Below are 27554 nucleotides of genomic sequence, written 5' to 3' on the forward strand. Positions count from 1 at the left end.
AGGGTTTATCACCCGTTGCCAGTGAGGTGGTGGGAGAACAGCAAGGAAGCGCCATTGTCAACCAAGTACAGCACAAATTAATCAATAAAATATTTTGGCCGGGCATGGTGGCTCACGCCTGCAATCCCAGCACTTTGGGAGGCCGAGAAGGACAGACTGCTTGAGCCCAGGAGTTTGAGACCAGCCTGGGCAACACGGCGACACCCCGTCTCCACAAAAAATACAAAAATTAGCCGGGCTGGTGGCACACGCCTGTAGTCCCAGCTACATGGGAGGCTGAGGTGGGAGGATCGCTTGAGCTGGAGAGTTGGAGGCTGCAGTAGGCTGTGATTGTGCACACTAGCAACAGAGCTAGACTCTGTCTCTTAAAAAAAAAAAAAGGTTTTACCATGTGCTGTATGTGAGGGATACGTGAGAGTGTAAGATACTTGCTTCCCTTGAGCTTAACAATTGGAGAGAAAAACCACACTAGAACTCCACAGATCCACAGACTCTACTGCTAAAGTTACACATTGGTAAGTGTAACAGGTGTACATGGGCAGACAGCAGTAGCCTTTAACATCTACTTAGGAGGCAGGCAGGGCAACTGAGGCATTAAAACTAGTGCCATGGCTGGGCGCGGTGGCTCACGCCTGTAATCCCAGCACTTTGGGAGGCTGAGGAGGGTGGATCACAAGGTCAGGAGTTCGAGACCAGCCTGGCCAATATGGTGAAACCCTGTCTCTACTAAAAATGCAAAAATTAGTGGGACGTGGCGGCATGTGCCTGTAGTTCCAGCTACTCAGGAGGCTGAGGCAGGAGAATCGCTTGAACCCAGCAGGCAGAGGTTGCAGTGAGCCGAGATTGCGCTACTGCGCTCCAGCCTGGGCAGCAGAGCAAGACTCTGTCTCAAAAAAAAAACAAAAACAAAAAACAAAACACTAGTGCCACTCCAAAGATACCTGCGGCAGGAAGACAGGACGGACGGATGGTACCTGGCCAAAACACTCTCAAAGGGTCTATCACTACCCTTCCTTGGGCCTGTCTCTACTTAGCATTTTGATGCCCCTTTCTCCTCCAGATTTGTCTGCTGAGGCCCAGCCAGGCCCAGCAGGCTTTGTCCTGTGTCTTTGCCTTTCTTCCCCAGGCACTCAAACTTGATCTGCTGTAACCTGTTCCTGTCAGCTTACAGTACCACATAGTAGGAAGGGGGCAGTCATGCCGTGTCTTTAAATGTTCTCAGATAAACTACGCAAAACAGGGTTTAAATGATGTATCTTTATTATACTGAGGTTAAATCAAAAGGAAATGTTTCATATAAAACACTGGGTAAAATCACTTTAAAAGAGTTATCCTAAGGATTAAATCTAACCTTGGAGGTAGAACAGTTATGAGGCTTCTAGCATCAATAAGACAGCTCCATGGGGTTACCGCAGAGAGACAGGCAAGCCATAGGCTATAGGTGCAGCCCCAATAAGATACTTGAGTCGGGGAGCTTGGCGGGCCTGGTTTACATAGTAGAGAAGGGGGGCCCCTGGGCCTGCTCCAAGCCAGCCTTGCAGCAGAGCTTCCGTGTAGCGGTCAATGTCACGGTCAGTCACATCCCAGAGATTACCCAGAAACAAGGGGCTGGGAAAAGAAAAGGAGGAAATACAAAGTAAGGGCTCTAAAACAGAATACATAGGAAAACACCATTGGTGGTGGGGGTGGGTGAGTGGAGAGGATTGAACCAATGAGAAACTCCTTTGGCCCTTGGTTACAAGAGAAGAACAGAAGGGAGCTAAGGGTTAATGGTCCAGGCATGCCAGGGAACTAGGATAGGAGGAAAATGGGGCACAAGAGAGGCAAGATTCAGACCTGGGAAAGAACCTGGGGTGAGGGCAGGAGTCCTAATGCCCTAGGATGGGTCTTGCCCTTGGAGACTCACCAACCAGCCATGATGTACTTGAGCACGATGCCAGCCCCCTCCAGGTTTCCATGCACAGCCAGGGCCGCACTGCTACAGCCAAACAGCAGGGCCACTGCCCGACAGCTCAGCCGCAGGACAGCCTGCCCGTCAAGGAAGCGGGCACCAGCCCCATGCCCGGCATAGCTAAGGCAGAAGGAGGTGAGATGAGTCTTGAGCTAGTAATACCTGGCCTCTGCCTGTGTCTTCAGAGGCTCTCAAGTCCCAAAGCCTCTGGACTGCCCCTCTCCCCACATCCCTGCCTTAAGCACTCACATATACAAATCATGCTTTGTCAGGGCTTCCTGCACCTGTTCAGGTCTTGGCACCTCCCCAACCACTCCTCTCCAGCCAGCTTCACTGCAGGGAAAAGGCAGGTGTGAGAATAGGGAAATGCATGGCAGGGGTCAGGTGGCAAAGACAGCAGAGGGATCATTAGATAGAAGGTGGGCTGCAACAGCTGTTTCTGGAGAAAAGGCTTGTTGCCCCTGTATGTTGTCTACCCTTCCCCACTCGTCTTCTTGTCTTCGCGCCCCTGACCTGCTGAAATTGGCTCGAAATTGCTCCTCTGTGCTTGACAGGTTATTGTGAGGGTTCAGGACATAGAAGGTACTTCGCGGATCCACCCCTTGACTCAGCACTGGCGAGGCCCCATACTGAGGAGGAGACACTGGCGATTAGGATGTTTGTCTCACCAAGAGGCCCAAGCTCTAACAATCTCAGCCCCTTTCCATGTCTGAGCCATTCCTAGGACCCTCTCCTATCTTCTCAGGTTTCTCTGCCCTTCTTTGTTGACGTCTTCCCCAGTCGCCAGTCATCCCCAGACACTACGCCCTGAACCCCACCTCTTTGATGATGGAGTAGCTGAGTAGGAAGCGGAAGGAGGGCAGCCGGGTGACAGGCAGTGCCTGGAGGCTGGGCATGCTTTCCCACGGCAGCTTCTGCAAGTCCTGGGCAAAAAGCACTAAGAGGTTACTGTCCCCAGCCAGGTATATGCAGAAGTCAGAAGGGGCATGGGGATGAGTTGGTATTCACTCCCCACTAGACACTGCCCCTCTGCCCCAGCTCCTTACCTTGTCTAGGACCAAGACAAGGTGGCTATTGCTTGGTACTGTCAGGCCCTGTAGACGTCCTACTGCCTCATTCAGGAGCTCCTGGGCTCGCTCTGGCTGGGTTGGGCACAGCCCGTAGGCCAGGGCCTGAATGTCCTGAGGGGTGAGGGCACCGGCACCACTGAGCATGATCTGCAGGGAAACACTGGTGGTGAGCACCATCTTCATTCATGATGGCTGCTGGGAAAGGATTAAGTCCAGTTTCTTCCCTTTCCCTGCTTTCTTTTTTTTTGACAGAATCTTGCTCTGTCGCCCAGGCTGGAGTGCAGTGGCGCAATCTCGGCTCACTGCAACCTCCACCTCCCAGGTTCAAGCGATTCTCCTGCCTCAGCCTCCTGAGTAGCTCGGACTACAGGCATGTGCCACCAAGCCCAGCTAATTTTTGTATTTTTAGTAGAGATGGGGTTTCACCCTGTTGGCCAGGATGGTCTTCACCTCTTGACCTTGTGATCCACCTGCCTCGGCCTCCCAAAGTTCTGGGATTATAGGCGTAAGCCATGGGGCCTATCCTTTTTTTTTTTTTTGAGATGGAGTCTCACTCTGTCACCCAGGCTGGAGTGCGGAGATCTCAGCTCACTGCAACCTCCGCCTCCCACGTTCAAGCAATTCTCCTGCTACAGCCTCCCGAGAAGCTGGAATTACAGGTGCCTGCCACCACGCCCAGCTAATTTTTGTATTTTCGTAGAGACAGGGTTTCACCATGTTGGCCAGGCTGGTCTCGAGCTCCTGAGCTCAAGCAATCCACCTGCCTTGGCCTCCCAAAGTGCTGGGATTACAGGTGCAAGCCACTGGGCCTGGCCCCCTTCCCTGCTTTCCTCACTCACTTTCAGCAGAGTGCGGTCAGGATATTTCCAGCCACAGTCCTGTAGCAGCTCCTGTAGGCGGGAGGCCTCCTGGGCAGGGCCGGGCTCCTCACTGGACGGCAGCAGCAGCCCCTTCCAGCAGCCCAGCACAGACTTCTCTAGGGAAGCGATGAGAACCTGAATGCAGAGGGCAGACCCTTCAGTCAGAGAGGAAACCAAGCTTCTTTCTCACAGGCACTGACATTTTGGAGATGAGAAAATGCGTTTTCCAATGTGCATGTCTGTCTTACGTATCTTTCTGTTAGTTATGACTAACAGAAGTTATGACTAATAGAAGGCAAGAATCTAGAAACTTTTTTCATTTTCTGAGACTGGGAGAGTATAGACTATTATCTATCCCTCTGTTGTGACAAATATGAACAGGTGGCAATGAAAGCTAAAACTGGGAAGCTGATAGTTGGGTTTAAGTCGTTTTTTTTCTGCGTATCTTTAAATATCCATTCCCATATATTCTTCAAGTTCTGGGCTCTGAAGTTCTCCCCAGGTGACATATTTTTAAATTTAGGTCTATACTTCCAGAAGGGATTTGAAGTGGCTTTAGCACTGACCCAGGCCGTCTGGTAGAGAAGACACTGGGACCCCCCGGGTCATTCCTAGAGCAGGCCTGACCCCACCCCAGAAGCACACACCTCCATCCTGTGGTCCAGTGCCAGCCGCCCTGTCCACCATTCTCGCTTGTCAGTACAGCTGCTGTTCTCTTTCTGTGCCTTCTGGATGGCATCGAACTCATTCAGGACTGAACGCAGATGAAGCTTTGGGAGATGGGGCTGTGAGAGCTCTGCTTGTCCACGTGATCACCATCTCTCCCTCCCTCAACACAGAATGTGAACAGCTTGACCCGAAGCCCAATCCAGCCCAACTTTGCTCCATGGCCCAGGAATCCTACCTTGTTCTGGCCAGTGGGAATCTGCACACTGACTGGGGGACTGTCCTTTTCCAGCCGGGTCAGCAGGAGGGTGTTGCCCACCGTTCCGGGCTGGAGGGTGGCCAGGGCCAACACACACACAGTCACCCCTGACACACAGGATACAGCCAGAATCATTCAGCTGTTAAAGGAATTCCCTTCCCTGTCTTGGGCGCTCAATTCCTATCCATCACTCAAGCCAGCATCAAGAAGCCTTCCCTGGTCACTAGAGGTCAAGGTGCTCTCCCTTGCTCTAATAGCTCCCTGTGCACAGAGACCATGACTTGTACTTTGTGTCCCTCACAGCAACTAACAAAGTGAGGCACTCAAATCAAATCATGTGAATATGTTTCATGTTAGCACAGAAGACCCCAGTCATCTGAACTCACCTCTGAGGAAAGACACTGAATTTGCTGGTAATTCAAAGTTGAGGTTTAAAAAAAACAACAAACCTTCCTGATGTAAGATGCTAACAGGTGAAAAGGTATGACATAAGGGTCATAAATCTATGTAAACCAATGCCTAAAACTCCTTCACCCAGCTCCCAAGAAGATGCAGAAGAGGACAGAGGAGCCGGCCAGAAGCCTGCCCGCATACCACTGGGGATCAGAGCCAGGCGCTCCTGGAAACTCTCCTTTTCAGGCTGGGGGAAGTGGCCAGATTCCAAAGCCCTGAAGGAAAAGAGGCGCTGGATGCGGGCCAGGGGGACATCTCCAGGCGTCTCCTGAAGGCTCAGCCCCTGCAGCTGGTCTGCTATTTCAAGTGATCCTCGGTGCTTCTGGGCCTTGCTGCAAGCAACACGGGGAGGGGTGAGGTCCCATTCCTTCAAAGTCTGCACCTTCTCTCTAGTCTGCCCCAGCAGGAGTCTTGGGGATGGTCAGCACCCACCTGAGCTGTCTGTGGAGGTGGGTGAGCAGCTGGTGGCGACAGGTGATGGAGACAGACTCGGTGACAAGGAAAGCAGTGGCATAAGGATCCCGGTGGCCCAGGCACAAGGCCAGGAAGCGGCAGAGGTGGGCATAGAGCCCACTAGGAGGACAGTGACTAATGCCCCGGAAAGCAACACTCAGGGAGTCACAGATGGAGTCCAGGGTAGAAAGACCTAGAGGAACGTCAGGACACTTGGTACAGCTGAATTCCTTATTTTATAGTTGATAGGAACTTTCCAAGAAGGAAGAGTCCCTATCTCATCTCCCACATGGCAAACAGCAACTACCATTTATGAAGGGCAATGTGCCAAGTGGGGTGCCATGAAACTAACAGGCATCAACTTATTCCACCATGCTCCCTAAACCCCATTTTTACAGAAGGAATAGAAGCTTGGAGAGGTTAAGTGACCTGCACACAGCTCATAGACAGAGTGCTGGGGTTCAAACACAGGTTCAGAGGCTACTGGATCCAAATCCGAACCCAGCCTGGAAAGACAGAGGGGTCAAAAGCCCTAGAGGCTCAGCCCTCTCCAAGTGACCAACATCAGGGGTCGCATATTCACCAGTGGCTACGGGGGCTGAGGGGAGCCGAGGACCAAGGTCCTTGTCACTCTCCTTGTCTGGGCATGGGCTGGGCAGCTCCTTCTTGCTGGAATCCAGCCTCAGCAGCTCCCATTCTCCAGAAGCTGCCTCAGGGCCCGGAGCTGGAGTCTTCCCACCTGGGGAGAGAGCAGGCCTTTTTCACAGTGCTCCCTCCCCCTGCCATTCTCTTTGTTCTTCCTTCTGTAATCCACTCCCTTAGAGTCAGCAAAAGAACATTCTTCCTGTACTTCCTTGGCAGCACTTACTGCTTGTGCTTTGCCCCAGAACAAACCCCCAAAACATGCACCTTCCACCTCACCCTTGCTGTCCTACCTGAGGCTGAGTCTTCCCCGTCAGAGCCCCTGAGGATCTCAAAGCTCATTTTTCTCCAGTTGTCAGTCAGTTCTTCCTCAGGGATGGTCCTCATGATCTCAGGGCCAGGCCTGGCCTGGTCACTGGCCCTCTGGGGACGCCGCTCCTCACAATGTCTTGATGCCACCTTCTTGGCCCTCCGGCTCCTGCCATTCAGGCCAGGGTTCCCAGGGGCATTACCTGGGGCAACCACGGCATCCGTCTTTAGGCTCAGACCCTTCCTTGCTCGCCCCCGGCCCCAGGAAGCAGTGCCCCGTCTCTTAGGCTCCTCTGCCAGCCAGGCCTCAGCTGAGACAGGGTCTTCCAAGTCACTGTCATCACTGAAGTTCACCTGAGATCAGAGTGAAAGGGTGAAGGGCTAAGAGGTCTTCAGTGACAAGACACCTTGTGACAGCAGGTGGCGTAGTGGAGGCACCATCAGGCACCATCACACAGGACCCTGGAAGATTTCAGAACTAACTTCTCACATGACAGCCAACACTCTAGATCAGGGGCAGCGACTCTTGGGTGTGGAAGGAGGGAGAAAATGAGGGAACAGAAGGTGGGATGAAAAGGTAAAAGAAACATTAGAGTTAAGGAAAATGTCTCTGTCTGAAACAAAGGGAGACGTGGAAATAGGTCTTGCTGTGAAAGATGTTGGCCTGGCGCAGTGGCTCACGTCAGTAATCCCAGCACTTTGGGAGGCTGAGGCAGGCGGATCACCTGAGGTCAGGAGTTCGAGACCAGCCTGGCCATCATGGTAAAACCCCGTCTTTACTAAAAATACATAAATAAGCTGGGTGTGGTGGCACCCGCCTGTAATCCCAGCTACTCGGGAGGCTGAGGCAAAATTGCTTGAACCCGGGAGGTGGAGGTTGCAGTAAGCCGAGATCGCACCATTGTACTCCAGCCTGGGCGACAGAGTGAGAGTCCGTCTCAAAAAAAAAAAAAGAGGCTGAGCATGGTGGCTCACGCCGGTAATCCCCAGCACTTTGGGAGGCCGAGGCGGGTGGATCACGAAGTCAGGAGATCAAGACCATCCTGGTTAACACAGTGAAACCCCGTCTCTACTGAAAATACAAAAAATTAGCTGGGCATGGTGGCAGACGCTTGTAGTCCCAGCTACTCGGGAAGCTGAGGCAGGAGAATGGCGTGAACCCAAGAGGCGGAGCTTGCAGTGAGCTGAGATTGCGCCACTGCACTCCAGCCTGGGCGACAGAGCGAGACTCCTTCTCAAAAAAACAACAAAAAACAAAAAAGCAAGATATTGGGGTACTGCAAATAGCAGGAGATTAAAGTTCCACTAGGCCCTGGGGAGCTATTCCACAGGGACACCTGCTCTATAAAACACTCTCCTCCAGGACTAACCCCATCCAACACCATCACCACCACCTAGCAACAGTCCCACCTCACCTTGAGGCGCGTCTGGACTCTCTGTTGTACCCTGGGGGCCTGGGGAACTTCAGGCTTGCTCTCTGTAGGGCAGACTTCCTCAAACACCGTGAAGGGGACATGAGGGCCAGCTTGCCTGATCCGGTCTGGGGGTTTAGGTGTGCAGGGCAGTCCTCTACCTTCCAGACCTTTCTGAGAGGTATTATTGAGGCGCAGGGGAGCAGAGGCTAACTTTTGGCGCCCTCGTCCAGAACGTTTTTGGCCCTGAGTCTTAGAGGGCTCTGAGCCAGGGACACTTTTTATTAATGGTGGCTGCCAGCCCCAGGAGCTTGCAAAAAGTTGGGTAGTACAGCAGCTGAGGCCACCTAGTTTTGTGAGGGCCCAAATCAAGAGCAGGCTGGCTCGCCAGGGCTCTAGGTGGGGTATCCGTGGTGCTACAAACTTCAGCCCTGACTGTAGAACCTTCTGCAGGCTCTCGTTTGATGGCTGGTTCAGGCCCTCCAGTGCCAACAGTGTGTATGCTTGAGCCAAGATCTCATCCAAGAGGCTTGGAACCAAGGAGGGGGGTGTTTTATGATTCAGGGAAGCTTGGAGAGCTTGGGTGAGGCGCTCAGCGGCTTCAGGACAGCCCTTCAGCACGACCTGCAGCAGATCCAGACCCTGGGCTTGGTGGCCCATGGCCAGCCTCACCCCTGCCGTGACCAGTACCCAGCGCAGACAGACTGCTGTGAGGACAGGGCTGGCGCAGAGCGAGCAGTCACAGGTGGGTGAATGGGACAGGAAGTTGGGTATGGGCTGGGGCTTGGTTTTCAAGACTGGGGAGGAGTTTGTAGAAGGTGCTATGGGGCCAGGCTCCTTGGCCACAGTGGCCACCAGCTCTAGAGCAGGGCCTCTTAGGAAGAGCTCCTCCTCTGGGAGCTGTGGAGGACAGGGGACCTGGGCCTGCTGCTTCCCCTTCTGCAGGTGGACCTTCTTCACAGAGTCCAGGTGCTGAGTCACCCCACCAAACTCTGGGGAGAAGGCAGAACAAGAATTACAAAACGGGGAGAAATGGCATCAAGTACTTCCTGAGCGACCTTGGGGCCCAATTCTCTAATATACGTGTTTTATATACGTACGTGTATATATATGTGTGTATATATATGTATTACTGTATAACATATCAAATATTAGTATGGCTTATTATTTTTTAGGTAAAATCTTTTTCTTTTTTTCTTTTTTTTTGAGACGGAGTCTCTCTCTGTCGCCCAGGCTGGAGTGCAGTGGCACGATCTCAGCTCACTGCAAGCTCCGCCTCCTGGGTTCATGCCATTCTCCTGCCTCAGCCTCCCGAGTAGCTGGGACTACAGGCACCTGCCACCATGCCTGGCTAATTTTTTGTATTTTTTAGTGGAGACGGGGTTTCACCGTGTTAGCCAGAATGGTCTCGATCTCCTGACCTCGTGATCCGCCCGCCTTGGAGGTAAAATTTTTGTTTTCTTTCCAACCAACAGTGGATCAAATGCAGGCCACAAAGCCCCCACACCTGCAGCTCAGGGGCCACATGGCTGAGAAAAGCAGGCTGGCTCCAGCAGGCCCACACCTGAATCCTGCCTCCTTCCCTGTGATGCTGGCCCCAAACATAGACTTCTCAACTTTCTCATTTAACAAATGAAAATAATCTATGCTCCCACTCAGCTTTATGAGGTCTAGTGTGGGGCAAATGAAGTACTAGAAGTATATGTGATTGGGGAGACAAAATGTGCCATCAATGCAATGTTTTATTATTAGCTTCAGCCCTCCTGAGGATATGTTTGTGCTACTCAATACAGTAGCCACTAGCCATGTGGCTATTGAGCACATGAAGTGTGGCTAGTGTGACTGAGGACTGAATTCTAAATATTATCTTTCTTTCTTCTTTTTTTTTTTTTTTTTTTTGAGTCAGAGTCTCGCACTGTCGCCCGGGCTGGAATGCAATGGTGCGATCTTGCTCACTGCAACCTCCGCCTCCCAGGTTCAAGCGATTCTCCTGCCTCAGCCTTCTGAGTAGCTGGGATTACAGGTGCCCGCCACCATGCCTGGCTAATTTTTGTATTATTAGTAGAGATGGGGTTTCACTTTGTTGGCCAGGCTGGTCTTGAACTCCTGACCCCATGATCCGCCTGCCTCAGCCTCCCAAAGTGCTAGGATTACAGGCATGAGCCACCGAGCCTGGCCCTAAATATTATCTAAATCAAATTTAAATAGCCAAAATGTATTAGGAAGCACTGAAAACTAGAACTAGGGTAAGTCTGGGACAGGCTCTCTGAAAGAGGGAGACCAATGGTTGGACTAAAGTCAAGGGAATGTTGCCCTGGGACCAGAAGTCAGTATCTGATTAAAAAGGGAACAAAGGCTGGGAGCGGTGGCTTATGCCTGTAATCCCAGCAGTTTAGGAGGCCGAGGCGGGTGGATCACCTGAGGTCAGGAGTTCGAGACCAGCCTGGCCAACATAGTGAAACCTCGTCTCTACTACAAATAAAAAAAATTATCCGGGTGTTGTGGCGCATGCCTGTAGTCCCAGCTACTTGGGAGGCTGAAGCAGGAGAATCACCTGAACCTAGGAGGCAGGAGGCAGGGGTTGCAGTGAGCCAAGATCACGCCACTGCACTCCAGCCTGGGTAATAAAGCGAGACTCTGTCTCAAAAATAAAAAAAGGCAACGAAACCTTTACATAGAAAGATGTGCTGTAGTGTGTGTCATTTCAGCACCGCCTATGGTCATGGGGACATGGCTGCTCACCTGTGCAAGACTCAAGCAAGAACAGAACCTGCTGCAGGTCCGACTGACAGAGATCAATGTCATTGCGGGCCAGCTCCAGCTCGCCCTTCAGCACCAGGAACAGGGCACACCTTGTTGAGAGAGGAGAGGAGAACCAATCAGAGGAATCCTTTGTTTTCCTGGAGAGTCTTTCTCTTTGCCTCTTTCCCAGGCCAAGCTACCTGAGTCCTTCCCTGCCTCCAAAAGGCATTCACTCCCTTAAGCTGACTTAAACGCTCCCTGGGGAAAACCCTCTACACTTCTCTCTAATCCCAACTCTCCTTGTGCCTTGGGACAGGATTTCCCAAACTGCATTCCTCAATAAAAGGATCCTGTGGGAAAACATTCTTAGGGAAACACTGTACACTAGATCTCCCTTTTGGAGATTTGCAAGGCACATCCGCATACTGAAGGACACGAGAGTCCTACAGGAAATAAAAACATCTAACCTTGATTAACTCAGCATTTCCCACTTATTTAGCCGTGGAATGCCTTTTTCCACGAATGCATCTAAACATAGCATGTAATCTGTTGAACAGTTTGGAATCCATGTTCAAGGGTGCATGGCACTTTGGTGCCATCATTGCCATATCCTCTGGCCCTGTACTTACTGGTGTGGTATCTGCAGCTTTGTTGTAAGTTTTAGGGCCTCCAAGCAAAAGGCCTTGGCTTCACTCACACTACCCAGGCGGCCCAGGTGGCAGACCAGCTTCTCTGAGCAGCTCAGCACCTCTGAAAGAACCTGCCATTTTTGTACCAGATTTTCACCTGTAGCAAAAGAGACAAGACCACCATCACTCAGCCACAGTGTGGATCCTCTGGAGAAAAAACCGCAGCCCTCTCATATAGCCTGTCCATTCCAAGAGGGCCCTGCTGTCCTCCCCAGACTCACCATAGTCCAAAAACGATGTCTCCACAGCTGCTTTCTGAGTTGAGAGAATGTCACTGCCCATCAGCAGGAGGATGATGCTTCGGAGGAGCTTATGGGAGTCTATGAGAGCTATCTCAGGTGTCTGCCAGCCTGTGGTGGGTGGGGTGAAAAAGGGAGAAGATGCAGCCAGAACTTCACCACTTTTAGCTACTAAGGCAGCAAAGCCTGCTTCCCATGCTTCCTTCTGCATTCAGGCAGGCAGAGCTAATCAATCTCATAACTCCTTCCCTCTGAGATCCCCTGGGGTCTCAGAATCCTTTCAGCTGGCTGGGCGCAGTGGCCCAAGCCTGTAATCCCAGCATTTTGGGAGGCTGAGGCAGACGGATCACCCGAGGTCAGGAGTTTGAGACCAGCCTGGCCAACATGGTGAAACCCCACCTCTACTAATAATACAAAAATTAGCCAGGCGTAGTGGCGCATGCCAGTAATCCCAGCTACTCAGGAGGTTGAGGCAGGAGAATCGTTTGAACCCAGGAGGCAGAGGTTGCAGTGAGCTGAGATTGCACCATTGCACTCCAGCCTGGGTGACAACAGCGAAACTCCGTCTTAGAAAAAAAAAAAAAAAGAAAAAAAAAATCCTTTCAGCCTAGTATTCCAGGCAGTCACCAATTGTTTAGAGTCAGCAGGCAAACTGAAACCCATCTGCTATCCCAGGCCTACTCTGTGCAGGTTCTAGGTAGGCTGGGCCACATAGTTAGCTGGCAGAGGGGATGAGGTTTGAGAAGAGCTGACAGCAGACAGACCATACATGTCATCCAAGGGGGGCCATCCACCCTATTCTTTCACCTTGGGCACAGAGCTGCTCCCACAGGGAGTGTGAGAGGTTGTTTGACGGGAGGCTAAGGTAAGCTGCCACCAGCTGCAGGACCTGGACACGCAGCAAGTACCAAGCCTTGGAGGACTTCTGGAGGGCAGGATCCCGAAGCACAGACAGCAGCAGAGAGACACCCTTGGTCACCTGAAGGAGAGAAGGAGCCAGAGGAGGCAGTAAGGCAGTCAGGCACTCCAGAGCTTGAGAGGCCCTGGAGATTACGTGGCCCCATCCCTGAAGGCCCTGGGTATTAGAAAGATTTTAGAATTTTCTGAATATTTGCCTGGCTTTCGAGATCTCCCTGGACCTAGGCAGAATGTTCCTGACCCTGAGAAGCAGTAACAGTTCCTAGCTTTGCCCTCACCAGTGACTTGTCTGCCAATTTAGGAATGATAAAAACGTAGAGAAGAAACTAGAGCATGAGAAGGTAGAAGACGTGCCCAAGTCACACAACTAGTTTGGGAGAAAACTCAAGTCTTTGCCATCCCCTGGATTTCTAGTCCAGAGCTCCCATGCCTTCCCAGGATCACTGTTGTCCCAGCTTTTCGTCACAGGACAGACTTTCCCCCTTGCCCCTGAAGAAGGAAAAGGACTGTATCTCTACCAGAGGAGGACTAGTGAGCAAATCGCTGGCGAGGGCAAGGCTAGGAAATATGCCTGCCTCTCAGGGTCAGGAACATACTGCCTAGCTCCAGGGAAATCTCAAAAGCCAGGCAAATATCAAGAAAATCCTAAATTCTTTCTAATACCCAGGGCCTTCGGAGTTTAAGAAAGTGAGAAATACCTTCTGGTGAGTCCAGTAGAGTTGACTTCGAAGCAGATCACAGGTCAGGGAAAGGAGCAGGTATGTGTCAGTGGTCTGATCGAGATGCTTCAGGCTCGATGCTGCCTCTTCCAGGTGTAACTAAGGAAGCAATCAGAGGGCACATGAGGAAAGGCAGCCAGGCTCTTCAAACAAAACTGGAGTAAATAAGGGTGGCCATGTGGCTCACACCTGTAATCCCAGCACTTTGGGAAGCCAAGGTGGGCGGATCACCTGAGGTCAGGAGTTCAAGACCAGCCTGGCCAACATGGTGACACCCCCATCTCTACTAAAAATACAAAAATTAGCCAGGTGTGGTGGCACGCGCCTGTAATCCCAGCTACTCCGGAGGCTGAGGCATGAGAATCACTTGAACCCGAGAGGCAGAGGTTGCAGTGAATGGAGATCGCGCCACTGCACTCCAGCCTGGGCAACAGAGTGAGACTCCGTCTCAAAAAAAAAAAAAAAAAAAAAGTGGAGTAAAGTATTTACAAGCAAAATGTTCAACATGTCCAATAAATATTACATTATTTCAGATATTATAATCTGCATAGGAGTTATTGATTCACTCTCTAAAATGTCCATTTAACACTTGGTTAACCACTTTTTTTTTTTAGGACGGAGTTTCGCTCTTGTTGCCCAGGCTGGAGTGCAATGGTGTGATCTCAGCTCACCGCAACCTCCGCCTCCCGGGATCAAGTGCTCTCCTGTCTCAGCCTCCCAGGTAGCTGGGATTACAGGCATGCGCCACCATACCTGGCTAATTTTGTATTTTTAGTAGAGACGGGGTTTCTCCATGTTGGTCAGGCTGGTCTCCAACTCCTGACCTCAGGTGATCTGCCCACCTCAGCCTCCCAAAATGCTGGGATTACACGTGTGAGCCACTGCGCTCAGCCTGGTTAACCACTTTTAGATTAAAGCTATATACAGAGTAAGCAGTAGCTGGGCACGGTGGCTCATGCCTGTATTATCAGTACTTTGGGAGGCTGAGGTGGGAGATCACTTGAGCCCAGGAGTTCAAGACCAGCCTGGGCAACATAGTAAGACTCTGTCTCTACAAAACATTTAAAAATTAGCCAGGTGTGGTGGCATGTACCTGTAGTCCCAGTTACTCGGGAGGGTGACGTGGAAATGGAAATGGAAATGACACCACTAAAAACAGAATGCTATAAACAGAATGATGTCTTCTGTTTCCAAAGTCAATATACTAGAGTGATGCAAAAATAGTAAGAGTGAGATATTTTGTGGCAAAGTTATCCAGGGGTAAACACTGCAGCCGTAAGCGCTGGCAAGTATTATTGGGGCAAAAGGGAACAGGGTTAAGCAGGAAAGAGATTACATCACACCTGTGCCTACCAGTGGTCGTTAAGAAGACGAAGTAGAAAAGGGAGAAACTGGAGGCAAGGAGACCAACCAGGAGACACTGTGATAGCTTTACATGAGCAATGAAGCATCAACTAGGGCAACAGAACCAGTTAGGAAATACAAGACTGGCGGTAGGTTCCTGCAGCAGTCTGTAAACTTAATGAACAACTGGTTTTGCAGGAAGGACAAAGATGACTCCCCTTCTTACAGCTGCCTCCAACTGCTCCACACTCCACAATTCTCCAGCCAGTTGTGGTGGTAAAAGGCCGAGAAGCTGCCCCTTTGATATCCTGTCTTCTCAGAGAAGAGGTGGGCCTCTAAAGCTATGGGCCCCCTGCAGTCTCCAGACTAGGCTGGTTGGGCACTCACCTGGGCATAGCTGGGACAGCCGAGGGTCAGGAGGAGCTGGGTGATGTGGCAGGAGGAGCCAGCTGCCTTCGAGTGGTCCTTCAGTCTCTCAGAGACAATCCGTAGCAGCAGGAGGACCTCCAGAGCCTGCATGGGCTGGTCAGCAGAAGCAGCCAAGTTTACTCCACCCCTGCTCAAGCCTCTATTTCTACCCTCTGCTCCCCAGCCCTTTGGGACCTTGGACTGTAGTTTAACCTCAGGGCCTGGGTGGAATGTAGTTACCCAGATGAAGCAATCATCACCCCACCCCTACTGTTTTAAAGCCTAGATGCCATTCATCATCAATAGCCAGGATTTTCTGAGTTCTTACTATGTGCCAGGCACTGTGCCCAGGCTTACATGCATCAGTGCATTTAACCTTCCTAACAAGTCTAATCCCAATTTTACAGTACAGGAAGCTAAGACTCACATGGGTTAAGTTGCTTGTCTAAGTTCACATAACAGGTATGTGGCAGAACCAAGTCTCAAATCTAGGGCTGAGGTAGCTTCCCCTGCTAGAAATATGGTTTAATAGCTCATAGTTAACAGCATGTATAAAGGCTTTTTGTTTGTTTGTTTCCTAATGTGGAGTCTAGGGTAGAGCTTCAGGAATTTTGTGAAACTCCCTGAAATAAGAATGTACATGGCCTTATAGGCCAGGCACAGTGGCTCATGCCTGTAACCCCAGCACTTTGAAAGGCTGAGGCAGACGGGTCACCTGAGATCAGGAGTTCGAGACCAGCCTGGCCAACATAGTGAAACCCCATCTCTACCAATAATACAAAATTAGCAGGGTGTGGTGGTATGCGCCTGTAGTCCCAGCTACTCAGGAGGCTGAGTGAGCCAGGAGAATCGCTTGAACCCAGGAGGTGGAGGTTGCAGTGCGCTGAGATCACGCCACTGCACTCCAGCCTGGGTAACAGAGCAAGACTCTATCTCGGCGGGGGGGCGGGGCGGAAAGCTGGGTGCGGTGGCTCACGCCTGTAATCCCAGCACTTTGGGAGGCTGAGGCGGGTGGATCACCTGCGGAGATCGAGACCAGCCTGGCCAATATGGTGAAACCCTGTCTATACTAAAAATACAAAAAAGTAGCCAGGCGTGGTTGCGTGCCTGTAGTCCCAGCTACTCAGGAGGCTGAGGCAGGAGAATCACTTGAACCCAGATGGTGGAAGTTGCAGTGAGCCCAGATTGCGCCACTGCACTCCAGCCTGGGCGACAGAGCGAGACTCCATCTTGAAAAAAAAAAAGAAGGCACACATAAGAATGTAAGAATGTAAAATTGTGTCTAAAGGCATCTATGTATTTTTCTGATAGGTAACAAATCATCTAATAATTAAAGCTAACTTTTTTTTTTTAAATGAAATAGCGTGAAACAGCATCTTGCTCTGTCCCCCAGGATGGAGTGCAGTGGCGCGATCTTGGCTCACTGCAACCTCTACCTCCTGGCTCAAGGGATTCTCCTGCCTCAGCCACCTGAGTAGCTGGGATTACAGGCACATGCCACCGCACCGGGCTATATTTTTTTTATTTCTTGTAGAGACGGGGTTTCGCCGTGTTGCCCAGACTAAAGCTAACATTTGAGCATACCATTTACACAATACCTCTTCCATGCACTGCTGCACTGAATAATAACGCCACGAGGCAGTAGCATGGCCCCTATTTTAGAGATAAGGAAACTTGGGCTTAGGTTAAGCAACTTGCCCAAGGCCATACACTAATGAATGAGGGAGCTTGGATTTAAAATAAGACTGGTGATACAGCCCTGCGCTTCCATCATTGGCTTTCATGGCTTCTCAGGAGGATCACAGGCCAATGAAGGCGAGGGAGCTGTTTCTGGTTTAGTCCTTGTTTATATGGGTCCCCCTCAATGCCCCACCCCATTACCTTTGCCACCAGCTGGTAGAGGGCTGCTAGGATCTGCAGTGAGGCTGCTGTCTGCTGGAGACACCGTACAGCTGGGGCCTGCCCCTTTGTAAGCAGCTCCTTCCACAGGGCCAGGGCTTGGTCCAGGCATTTGGACTGAGCTGTTAAGCCAGAAGAAAATGACTGCTGTCTCAGCATGGGCCATCTGGAGAGAACTTCCCTTCCTCCATAACATCCTCTGCCCTTTACGCCAACCTCCCACTGCTTCCACAACCTCCTACCCTATAAGGTCAGGGTTTCCCTCACCAGGGGTCCCTGTTCCACTCTTAGGAAGCCATGGAGATGCCCATGCCACACTCCATTTACCCCTCACCAGCATCTGCAGCCAGGTTGAAGGCAATGTTACTGTATAGGAAACGATCTTCCTGGAGTTTATCTTCATAGTTCAGGTCATTGACTTCAAATTCCTCCAAGTTACCAGGGGCCTGGGTTCTCCGATCCCGCTCGATACCCTGGATGGGAAGATCGGGGTATAAAACAGGGCACAGTGGTGTGGGCCTATCGTCCTGGCTACTCGGCAGGCTGAGGTGGGAGGATTGTTGGAGCCCAGGAGTTCAAGACCAGCCTGGGCAACAGAGAGACCCCATCTCTAAAAATAAAAACGAACAAAAAAAGGGCTGATACCAACTTGTTGGGGGCCCAGGGACAGTAATTCCTACACCCAGTTCTGGTGAGCCCCACAGCAGCCACACTCACTTCCTGCATTTTGGCTTCCAGAGTACAGATGTAAAGCCACAGCAAGGCCTGTGCTTTATCGTCCAGAAGCTGATCTCTGGCCTGGGCCTCAGGCCTCACAGAGTCCAGAAGCTGCAGGGCTTCCCGGATAGCATCCAGAGCAGAGCTGCAGGGAGAAGATGTGCTTAAGCTGGGCCTACTATGAGTATCTGCCACAGCGCCCTGGGAAGGGCTAGCTGCAGAACAGCTGGCCTCGCCCTTTGCATGTGCTCCCATGGCCACAAGATGAAGGGAGCGCTCAGGGCTGTGGAGAGGGAAACTGGTTCTCAAGAGGGTGAGAGGACCTAGGGCAAGGAGCAAGAGTGGCCTCCGCAGCTACTACTCCTTACCAGTTGGTCTGCTGCGTAAAGTCGTGGTAGCAGAGCACCTGAGCCAGTTCTACCAGGTGGGTGGCTCGTGCCCAGGCCCCGGCTGGTGTCTCCTCGGGGCTCAGCTCCAGGAGGTCACAGATGATGTTGAAGCGTTCCTGTCCAGTGTCGGCCCGCACTGCCTTGTAGGCCTGCAGCTCCTCCCTCAGCAGGAGGGCCAGGGTCTCCGGGTCCCAGCCACTGAGGCTGTCTCGCAGAGTCCTGAGAGAGGGCATGCTCAGTACCAGGGTGGAACCCAGGAGGCATAAAGCCTCTGCTCCCTGCTCCCATGCTGAGGAGCCCCAGCCTTGGCTTGCTCAGTAGGTTTCCAGTCATGGCTTTAAAAATTTAAATCAGATTGCATTGCTCCTCTGTTTAACAAACGGCAGTGGGCTCCCACTAGGAATCATTTCCAAAGCCCTGACCATGGCCTATAAGGCCCTGTGTGATCTGGCCGCTTCCCACTTTGACCACCTTCATTCCATATGGTTCCCCATCCTATACCGCTATTCTACTACCCCCAGCATGCCGGCTTTCTCAAGCATGGTCCCAAGTTTGTTCCCACTTTGCAACCTTTGTATTTACTACTCTCTCTGCAAGGAATTCTCTTCCCTGAGTTTTTTGTTTGTTTTTTTTTAGACAGTCTCACTCTGTTGCCCAGGCTGGAGTGCAATAGCGTGATCACGGTTCACTACAGCCTTGATCTTCCAGGCTCATGTGATCCTCCCACTTCAGCCTCCTAACCAAGTGTAAATAGACTATAGGTTCATGCCACCACATTCGGCTAATATTTTTTAAGTAGAGACAAGGTCTCGCTTTGTTGCCCAGGCTCCCTGAGATCTTTACAAAGTAGATTCCTTCACATCCTCAGGTCTCATCTATCACTTCTTCAAAAAGGGCTTTCCTAAATAACCCACCTCAAGTTGCTCCCTCTTTTAGCAAATCAGTTTAATTGTCTTCATAGAGCATACATGAAGGCTGGGCGCACTGGCTCATGCCTGTAATCCTAGCACTTTGGGAGGCCAAGGTGGAAGGATCACTTGAGCTCAGGAGTTCAAGACCAGCCTAGGCAACATAGTGAGACCTTGTCTCTATTAAAAAAAAAAAAAAAAAAAAAAAAAGAACAGACACAAAATGCAAAATGTACTTTTAAAAAATATCTCCCCAAGTAGAATATAAGCTCCATGAAAGCAAGACCACTGTCACCACTATACCCCCCAAGTAGCACAGTGGCTAGCATACAGTGGGCACTCAATGAATAACTAATGAATGAAGGAATTAGTATTTTTCAGACATAAAGATGAAAGGACATGACCATGAGTACCAAAAGCCACCCTATCCATGGGAGAAACATGGTTGACCCCCTCCCCAACTCACTTTTTTTTTGAGACGGAGTCTCCCTCTGTCACCCAGGCTGGAGTGCAGTGGCATGATCTCGGCACACTGCAACCTCCGCCTCCCGGGTTCACGCCATTCTCCTGCCTCAGCCTCCCGAGTAGCTGGGACTACAGGCACCCGCCACCACGCCCAGCTAATTTTTGTATTTTTAGTAGAGATGGGGTTTCACCGTATTAGCCAGGATGGTCTCGATCTCCTGACCTCATGATCTGCCCGCCTCGGCCTCCCAAAGTGCTGGGATTACATGTGTGCTGGGATTACATGTGTGAGCCACTGTGCACGGCCAATGCCCAGCTAATTTTTGTATTTGTAGTAGAGACGGGGTTTCACCATGTTGGCCATGGTCTCAAACTCCTGACCTCAAGTGATCCACCCGCCTCGGCTTCCCAAAGTGCTGGGATTACAAGCATGAGCCACTGCGTCTGGCCCTCAACTCACTTTAGCTGTAGCTCCTTGTCTCCAGCCCTGGCCGCATCCATCTTGACCCGAACCCAGAAAGTGACTGGCTCAGCCATGTGTTCAGGGCTACAGGGTTGCAGGGCTGCCAGCCACAAAATCACCATCTTGCAGCCCTGGGCCTGTTTACCCAGTTTCTTCAAACTCTCTACTTGTAGCCGGAAGCACCTGTGCAACTGACCAGAGAAAGGGAACAGACCAAACTGGAGAGGAACCAGTGAGTGTGTATGGTGGAAGGGGATATGCATGCAATAGGTACATACACCACATGAGGGGGCGGGGTTGGCAGGTGGGCCTCCTGAGCCACACCCACCCAAGGTAGGAGACACCTAAGAATGAAATACTCTGAGTGCCTTCAACTCAGAGGCTGCAATCCACTCCACCCCTATGTTCATCATCCACACCCTTGAAAACCTGCTTCTCCTGTAATCCTTCTCAGCAAATGGCACTGCCTTCTCCTGAGTAAGAAATGTGGGGCCATCTCTGATGTTCCCTTCTCTCGCTCTCCCTCCCGCCAGTCACCTACCAGGTTAATCCTTGGCTTCTCGCACCCATCCACTGCATTCCATCCCTCGTGCAGCTGCTTCAGTTCAGCCCACCCTTCCCTACCTAGAATACTATAGCAGCCTGATTACCCAGTCTTTTCTCCTGCACTCTATTCATCACAGCGGAGTCAGGGAAATCCAAAATGCCTGTCTGCTGTCATGCCTCCACTTAAATCCTTTAGAGGCTTATCATCTCAGTTAAGATGAAACCCAAGCCCCTCTATGACTCATCTTGCTTGCCAATCCCGCCAATGCATCAGTTCACAGGTATTCTTGCTTAAGAACACTGGTTCTTGCCCAGCGCGGTGGCTTGCGCCGGTAATCCCAGCACTTTGGGAGGCCAAGGCGGGTGGATCATGAGGTCAGGAGTTCAAGACCAGCCCGGCCAAGATGATGAAACCCCGTCTCTACTAAAAATACAAAAATTAGCCGGGCATGGTGGCGCATGCCTATAATCCCAGCTACTCAGGAGGCTGAGGCAGAGAATTGCTTGAACCCAGGAGGTGGAGGTTGCAGTGAGCCAAGATCGTGCCACTGCACTCCAGCCTGGGTGACAAAGCAAGAGCAAGACTCAGTCTCCAAAAAAAAAAAAAAAAAAAAACACCAAGAACCCAGGTTCTCACTCTCCTTGCTCAAAGGACCACCTGGGGGATCTTTGAAAATATTCAGATGTGAGATGGAGTCTTGCTCTGTAGCCCAGGCTGGAGTACAGTAGCACAATCTCGGCTCACTGCAAACTCCACCTCCTGGGTTCAGGCAATTCTCTTGCCTCAGCCTCCAAAGTAGCTGGGATTACAGGCACATGCCACCACGCCTGGCTAATGTTTGTATTTTCAGTAGAGACGGGGTTTCACCATGTTGGACAGGCTGGTCTCAAACTCCAGACCTCAGGTGATCCACCTGCCTCAGCCTCCCAAAGTGCTGGAATTATAGGCGTGAGCTATCACGCCCGGCAAACACTAGAGATTCTGATGCAATTAACTTGGGGCAGACATTAGAATTTTCTTAAAGGTCACTCAGGTGATTCTAATGTGCAGCTTGGCTGGAAACCAGTAGCTTAGGACCAGGCTAAATATAAAAAGTGAGTCAGGCCGGGTGCGGTGGCTCACACCTGTAATCCCAGCACTTTGGGAGGCTGAGGCAGGCGGATCACCTGAGGTCTGGAGTTCGAGACCAGCCTGGCCAACCAACATGGTGAAACCCCGTCTCTACAAAAAATACAAAAATTAGCTGGGCGTGGTGGTGGGCACCTGTAATCCCAGCTACTTGGGAGGCTGAGGCAGGAGAATTGCTTGAACCTGGGAGGCAAAGGTTGTAGTGAGCCAAGATTGTGCCACTGCACTCCAGCCTGGGCGACAGAGCGAGACTCGTCTCAAAAAAAAAAAAAAAAAAATGAGTCAACAGTAAGTAACAGCACAGTGAGGTTTGGGAAACACTGCTCCAGATACTGGTGTCAACATGCTGCTATTAACCTCCCACTCCAAGGCAGGGTGCTGGCGAGGCCCTTCCCCGCTCCCCCCGCTCCCCAACCACATAAGCTCCTTTCCTGCATCTCTCATTCCCTTGTACCTTCTCAGGAGGCACCTCGGGATAAGTGCCTGGCTTCACCAAACCCAGGTGCTGACAGAGCGGCTCGGAGATGGCACAGGCCTCGGCATAGAGCTTGTGACTATAGAAGCTGTAGGCCAAATTACTGGTGTAAGAAGCTGCAGGGGAGAAAAGGCACAATTGACCATAGGAAAGGCTCCCACCACCCTCTCCTCCTGGAGAGGCAGCAGAGATCAGCTGGATCTGTGGTCAGTTCAGCAGCTTCCAGATCAGACAGGAACCCCTACTGCTAGGAATGGGGAAGGGGTGGCTCTCCCCTTCCTGCCCCAAATAGGCCCATGCCCTTCACACCACTCAGCCCATCTGCACTCGTTTTACAAACGAGACCCCCTCCTGCCTCAGCACTGGCTGTTTCTTCTGCCAGGGATGTTCTTTTCCAGGAACCCACATGGCTGACTCCCTCACATCCTCCAAGCCTTTGCTCATGTCACCCTCTCAATGAGGTCTACCCTGACCACCTGATTTAAGGTGGTAACTTGCCCCCCGTCATGCACCTTAGACTCCCAATTCCCTTTCTTATCCTGCTCTACTTTTCCTTTCCCCCACATTTATCACGTTCTAATATGTTGATAATTCACTTATTTACTGAATCTGTTTATCTTTTCCCCCCAAACTAGAACATGGCTCCATGAGGGAAGGAAACTTTGTTTTGCTTACCGACACATCCAAGTACTCCAAATAGTGCGTTGCACACAGTGAGTACTCAACAAATTTTTTTTTTTTTTTTTTTTTTGAGACAGAGTCTTGCTCTGTTGCTCAGACTGGAGAGCAGTGGCGCGATCTTGGCTCACTGCAAGCTCCATATCCCGGGTTCACACCATTCTCCTGCCTCAGCCTCCTGAGTAGCTGGGAGTACAGGCGCCTGCCACCACGCCCGGCTAATTTTTTTATTTTTAGTAGAGATGGGGGTTTCACTGTTAGCCAGGATGGTCTCGATCTCCTGACCTCGTGATCCGCCCGCCTCGGCCTCCCAAAGTGCTGGGATTACAGGCGTGAGCCACTGCGCCCGGCAACAAATATTTGCTGAATAAATGATAATAACTTATTTATGCAGCTTCTTGGCCATCAACATAGATGACTGGGAGAAAATAAAGTCAGTCTTCAGTACTCTGTGGGAAGAATTCTCCTTTTTTTTTGAGATGGAGTTTTGCTCTTGTTGCCCAGGCTGGAGTGCCCTCTTGCCCAGGCTGGAGTGCAGTGGTGCAATCTTGGCTCACTGCAACCTCCGCCTTGCAGGTTCAAGCGACTCTCCTGCCTCAGCCTACCAAGTAGCTGGGATTACAGGCATGCACCACCTTGTCTGGCTAATTTTCTATTTTTAGTAGAGACAGGGTTTCAGGGAGGCCAAGGCGGGCAGATCACTCGAGTCCAGGAGTTCAAGACCAGCCTGGACAATATGGCCAGACATCATCTCTACAAAAAATACAAAAATTAGCCAGGCATAGTGGTGCGCGCCTGCAGTCCCAGCTACTTGGGAGGCTGAGGCAGGAGAGTCGCTTGAACCTGCAAGGTGAGCTCGTTGCGGGGCTGAGGTGGGAGGATCGCTTGAGCCTAGGAGGTTGAGACTGTGTTGAGCCGTGATTGTGCCAGTGCACTCCAGCCTAGGTGACAGAGCAAGACCTTGTCTCAAAAAAAAAAAAAAAACCACTTAAATATACAGAAAGGTCATTTGTAATGATTTCTGGATTCTGATAAGTGAAGAAAAGGAAAAAAAAAACATTAAAAAATATAGAAATAAAAAAATATGTTGAAAGGTCATAAGGTTGCATATTAGGTGCAACTGTTAATGCCAAGTTAGATTCCAGTCGAGGAAATAGTGTCTGCTGTTGTAAGTTAGCTTCATCACTTCTCTACTGGTGTTAAACACAGAGTAGCTGGTACTTATAAACATTTCTGTCACTGCCTCCTTGAACCATAAGGAACCCTCACAGTGGTCAGAACCACGCAGCAAGTACTATTCACCTGCCTAATGGGTGATGACCCTCCCACAAACTCTGTGCCTGGGACCCAGGGCACTAACCGGTCATCCCCATGTGGTCCGTCAGCTCTTGGCCCGACAGGCCCTCTAAGGCCTCCAGCATCCAGACAACGGTAGATTTACAACTGTCCACTAGTTGGGTCAGGTCAGCCAAATCAACTATCTGAAGGGACAAGAAGGGTTTGAGAGTGAGGAGTCATGCTGGGTCCAAGATGACCTCCACCGCACTCCACACCCAAAGCCAAGCAACCCCAAAGCTGTTTGAGGGCAGTGGAGCAACCCCAAACCCTATGAGCCTAGTCCAGGTACCTTGATTCCCAGACAGTACCTGACAGCCTTGGGCAAAGTCATAAACCACCACAGTGTAGAGGTGAAGTCCCTGAAAGTACATCTGAAGAAAAGACTGCTGTTGCTTGGAGGAGCCCCCATACACCTGAGGAAGGAAGCGGAAGGTTGGTATGAGGAGTAGAGATAAAGAGGGCTCCAAGCTGAAGACTGACCCGGAGTCCTGGAGAGCTGACAGAGCCCAGGGAGCACGAGGAAGGACATCCAGAAGGGCCACTGCCCTCTCAGGATAGACTAGGCTGTTTGCTGGCTCGCTAGGCACTGTCCAGAGAGCAGCTTAACAAGGAGGGAGCCAGGACCTCCAGATCTTGCCAAATACCCTAGGCTGGTAGTGAGTCCACAGACCACGTCCCCACCCTACCTCCAGGTCCTTAACTCACACCATCATCCCGCAGCTGCTGCAGAAGAGAGCAGTACCCTCCAAGAAAAGCAAAGAGGCTCAGAATGGCATCAAGTCTATAGCGCCTCTTGGTGCCTCGTTCCAGGCCTGAAAGGAAGAACTGGCAGCTCTCATACAATGCCCGAAGTGGGGGTGATGGTGCCTCCATACTCTTGCTCAGGACAGCTGATGCCTTGATCAGAAGCTTGGCCACTGCCTGAGGTCCTTCCTCCCCAACCTGCAGCAGCTTAACCCCCAGCTGACATAGCTGAAGGCTAGGGGCTAGATTGGTGTTCCTTAGGTAACTGTGAGCCTTCTCCACTGCGCTGATGGCTTTGTCATGGTGGCGGCTCCAGCAAAAGCGACGGCAGTGTTCCAAGGTGAGCTCCAAGAGGCAGAGGGCCCTCTGGGGAGAAAGAAGCCCAGAAGAGCTCCCTCTCTCACCCACCAAGGCTCTGATCACATGCCTGGAGAGCAGGTCATCTAGGAAATCAGCATCTGCTTCATTTAGACCATGGCCACTGGCATCAAATAGCTGATGGGCAGCTACCGCTCGACAGGCTGTTGGAGAAGCAAAGTGAGGAACCTCACAAGGGGTACTTTCATCCTCCAAGAGTACTAGGAAGCTCAAGGCCTTCAGCCGAGCTGCAAATGCAGCTCGCCGTTCCAACAGGGCTTCTGCCCCCTTCCAAAGCAGAGAAAAGCTGCCCCGAGCCACGGCCTCATAGTCCTGGGGAGCAGCCTCGCGAGAGCACTGCACCAAGCAGGCATGGAGGGGCTGAGCAAGGCGGAGTGTGGCCTCTGGGCTTCCTTGTGCAGCAGCATTCCGCAGTAAGACGAAGAGAATTCGTTCCAGGTAGAGGGGAGGACGCTGTGGGGTAGACACTAAGTAGCCATCACAGGCCAGCTCTGCCAGCTCCAGCAGGCTCCCCAGATGCCTAGGGCAAGCTAACTTAGCAGTCAGCTGCTGGTTGCAAGCCCTCAGGATGGCATCACAAGCTTGTCTCCTCTCAGCATCAGATCGGCTGCTGGGAAAACCAGCTGGAGGGTTGGACAGGAACTCCTAGGAGTAGAGAAAGATATGAATGGGGCTAGCAAAGGCAGGAAAGAGGTAGAGAAAGTAACTAGAAATAGGGTTACTCAGAGAGGGTCGCCTACTTATCCATCTCTTCAAAAGGCAAACACAAAACAGCTCAGTTTGGAAAGCCAGGTGTATCCCGAGCCAGGCAGCACCCCCACCTTCAAGTCGGGCAGCAACTCTTCAGCCTCCTTCTGGCTGCTTAGCAGAGTCCCAAAGTTGACTCTTTTGAAGCTCCTCATGACACCGGAGAGCTAGGGAAAAGGAGACCAATTAGAGAAGATTGTTAATGAAGCTAACTGGAGGAAGGGAAGAGGGCTGAAGGTCGTGGAAGGAGGCAAAGAATCACATTAGAAATTTCATCGGGGAGAAAACTCACGCCAGGACGCCGTGCTCCCGTTATAAAAGGACGATTCCGCTCTTCCTTCCTCCGGGCAGATCCCCGACCGCACTACCACACCACTCGCCGCGCTACCCCAGAGGCCTCGGCCCAGCCCTTCAGCGGCCCGGGGCCGTCCCAAGGCCTCCCGACACTCCCTCCAGGAGCCACCCACGCCTCTCCTCGCGTCAGCGCTGGGGATCCCCTTCACTTCGGCACGTACCCACGCTCATGAGTCCCTTCCGGCCTTACCGCCCCAGAGCTCGCCCTCTTTCCTAGGTACAGGACTTAACCGCCTGACCAGTACTCCGCGAGGATCCAAAATGTAACCTTCGTTTTCCGCGCCAGACCCTCCTTTCAAATATCCGCGGCTGCCAATCAGCGGGCGCGGCGCAACGCCGGGCGCGCGGCACGCTGGGAGTTGTAGTTTACCCGCCGCGGTGCGCGCTCCCGCGGCGCCCCGGAGGGTCTTGCTGCTCTGCGCGTTAAGGCCTCTTGGGGGTGCGGGTTTCCCCCTTTTTTCCAGTCAGAGCTCAGTTTCTCAGCTACCTGTCGCTTAGTCGCTATCGGTAATGCCACCCCTTTTCCTCCTTTATCTTCAGAGCTCAGGCAAGAGTTTAAGTTTCAAGAGAAGAGAAATAACAAAAAGAACTTAGGAACTCACGCGGTTTGGGTTACTAGAAAAAAAGGGCTTAGACTTCTACCAATTTTTTTTTTTTTTTTTTTTTTTTTTTGATAGGGTCTTGCTCTGACACACAGGCTGGAGTGCAGTGGCGTGATCACAGCTCACTGCAGCTTCAAACTCCCGGGCTTAAGTGATCCTCCCACCTCAGCCTCCCAAAGTGCTGACTACGGGCGTGCACTGCCACGCCCAACTTCCTACGAAATTATTTTAAAGATGGTTTTCTAGGGGAACTAAAATGAGTACCCGTAGCGACCTCCAGCTCTCTCTCTGCCTTCCAGCCTTACTCCTTCTATTTGTTGTATGAGAAAGACAAGATCTGGTCCTCTTCGATGGGGGAGAGAGGGTAGTGGGGTGGGGTGGGAGTTGTGAGTAGCAGGAAGAACTATGGAAATTCATTCCCTGGGATATTTCACAGTCTTTAATGGCTTATGTTTTTAAGTACTAACCACTTCCCCAAACACAGATTCAGCTGTCTCTTTCCTTCCTCCACCAAAGAATTCAGCTCAAAAGTGGTTATCAGCTTGTCGCTGATGAACTCTACTGGATAACTCATCCTTCTCCATCATC

At 51.4% G+C, this 27554-nt stretch overlaps 1 protein-coding gene across 3 annotated transcripts; it reads right to left on the minus strand.

Moving 5' to 3' along the window:
* Window positions 1-1242: 1242 nt before the first annotated feature.
* On the minus strand, window positions 1243-27554 carry ESPL1 (extra spindle pole bodies like 1, separase). Of its 3 annotated transcripts, none has more exons than XM_003831018.5 (31): window positions 26555-27554; window positions 26085-26177; window positions 24847-25908; window positions 24450-24554; window positions 24164-24284; window positions 22105-22241; window positions 19973-20166; window positions 18119-18358; window positions 17751-17895; window positions 17368-17506; window positions 17016-17155; window positions 15114-15248; window positions 13362-13481; window positions 12553-12724; window positions 11728-11856; window positions 11447-11603; window positions 10818-10927; window positions 8079-9067; window positions 6648-7017; window positions 6296-6451; window positions 5692-5905; window positions 5401-5591; window positions 4786-4913; window positions 4529-4651; window positions 3861-4016; window positions 2998-3168; window positions 2770-2874; window positions 2465-2580; window positions 2201-2284; window positions 1907-2071; window positions 1243-1608 (listed from the first exon to the last, which is right to left on the minus strand). In XM_003831018.5, exons 2-31 carry the CDS (start codon window positions 26163-26165, stop codon window positions 1407-1409), a joined length of 6357 nt encoding a protein of 2118 aa, XP_003831066.2. In that variant the 5' UTR covers window positions 26166-26177; window positions 26555-27554; the 3' UTR covers window positions 1243-1406. The 3 variants fall into 3 exon arrangements, with proteins under 3 accessions (XP_003831066.2, XP_034791663.1, XP_034791662.1); XM_034935772.3 differs by having other exon boundaries at window positions 26526-27554; XM_034935771.3 differs by having other exon boundaries at window positions 26303-27554.

This window comes from Pan paniscus, chromosome 10 (genome assembly GCF_029289425.2).
Source record: "Pan paniscus chromosome 10, NHGRI_mPanPan1-v2.0_pri, whole genome shotgun sequence".
NCBI lineage: Eukaryota > Metazoa > Chordata > Mammalia > Primates > Hominidae > Pan > Pan paniscus.

Bases quoted from the DNA above. Each gene is read 5' to 3' on its own strand.
- ESPL1 (XM_003831018.5), bottom strand. From the start codon at position 26,165: ATGAGGAGCTTCAAAAGAGTCAACTTTGGGACTCTGCTAAGCAGCCAG. The intron at 11,857-12,552 runs GTGAAAGAATAG...CACCCACCACAG, and splicing joins GGAGCAGCTCTGTGCCCAAG to GCTGGCAGACACCTGAGATA. The intron at 2,285-2,464 runs GTCAGGGGCGCG...TTTTCCCTGCAG, and splicing joins TTTCGAGCCAATTTCAGCAG to TGAAGCTGGCTGGAGAGGAG.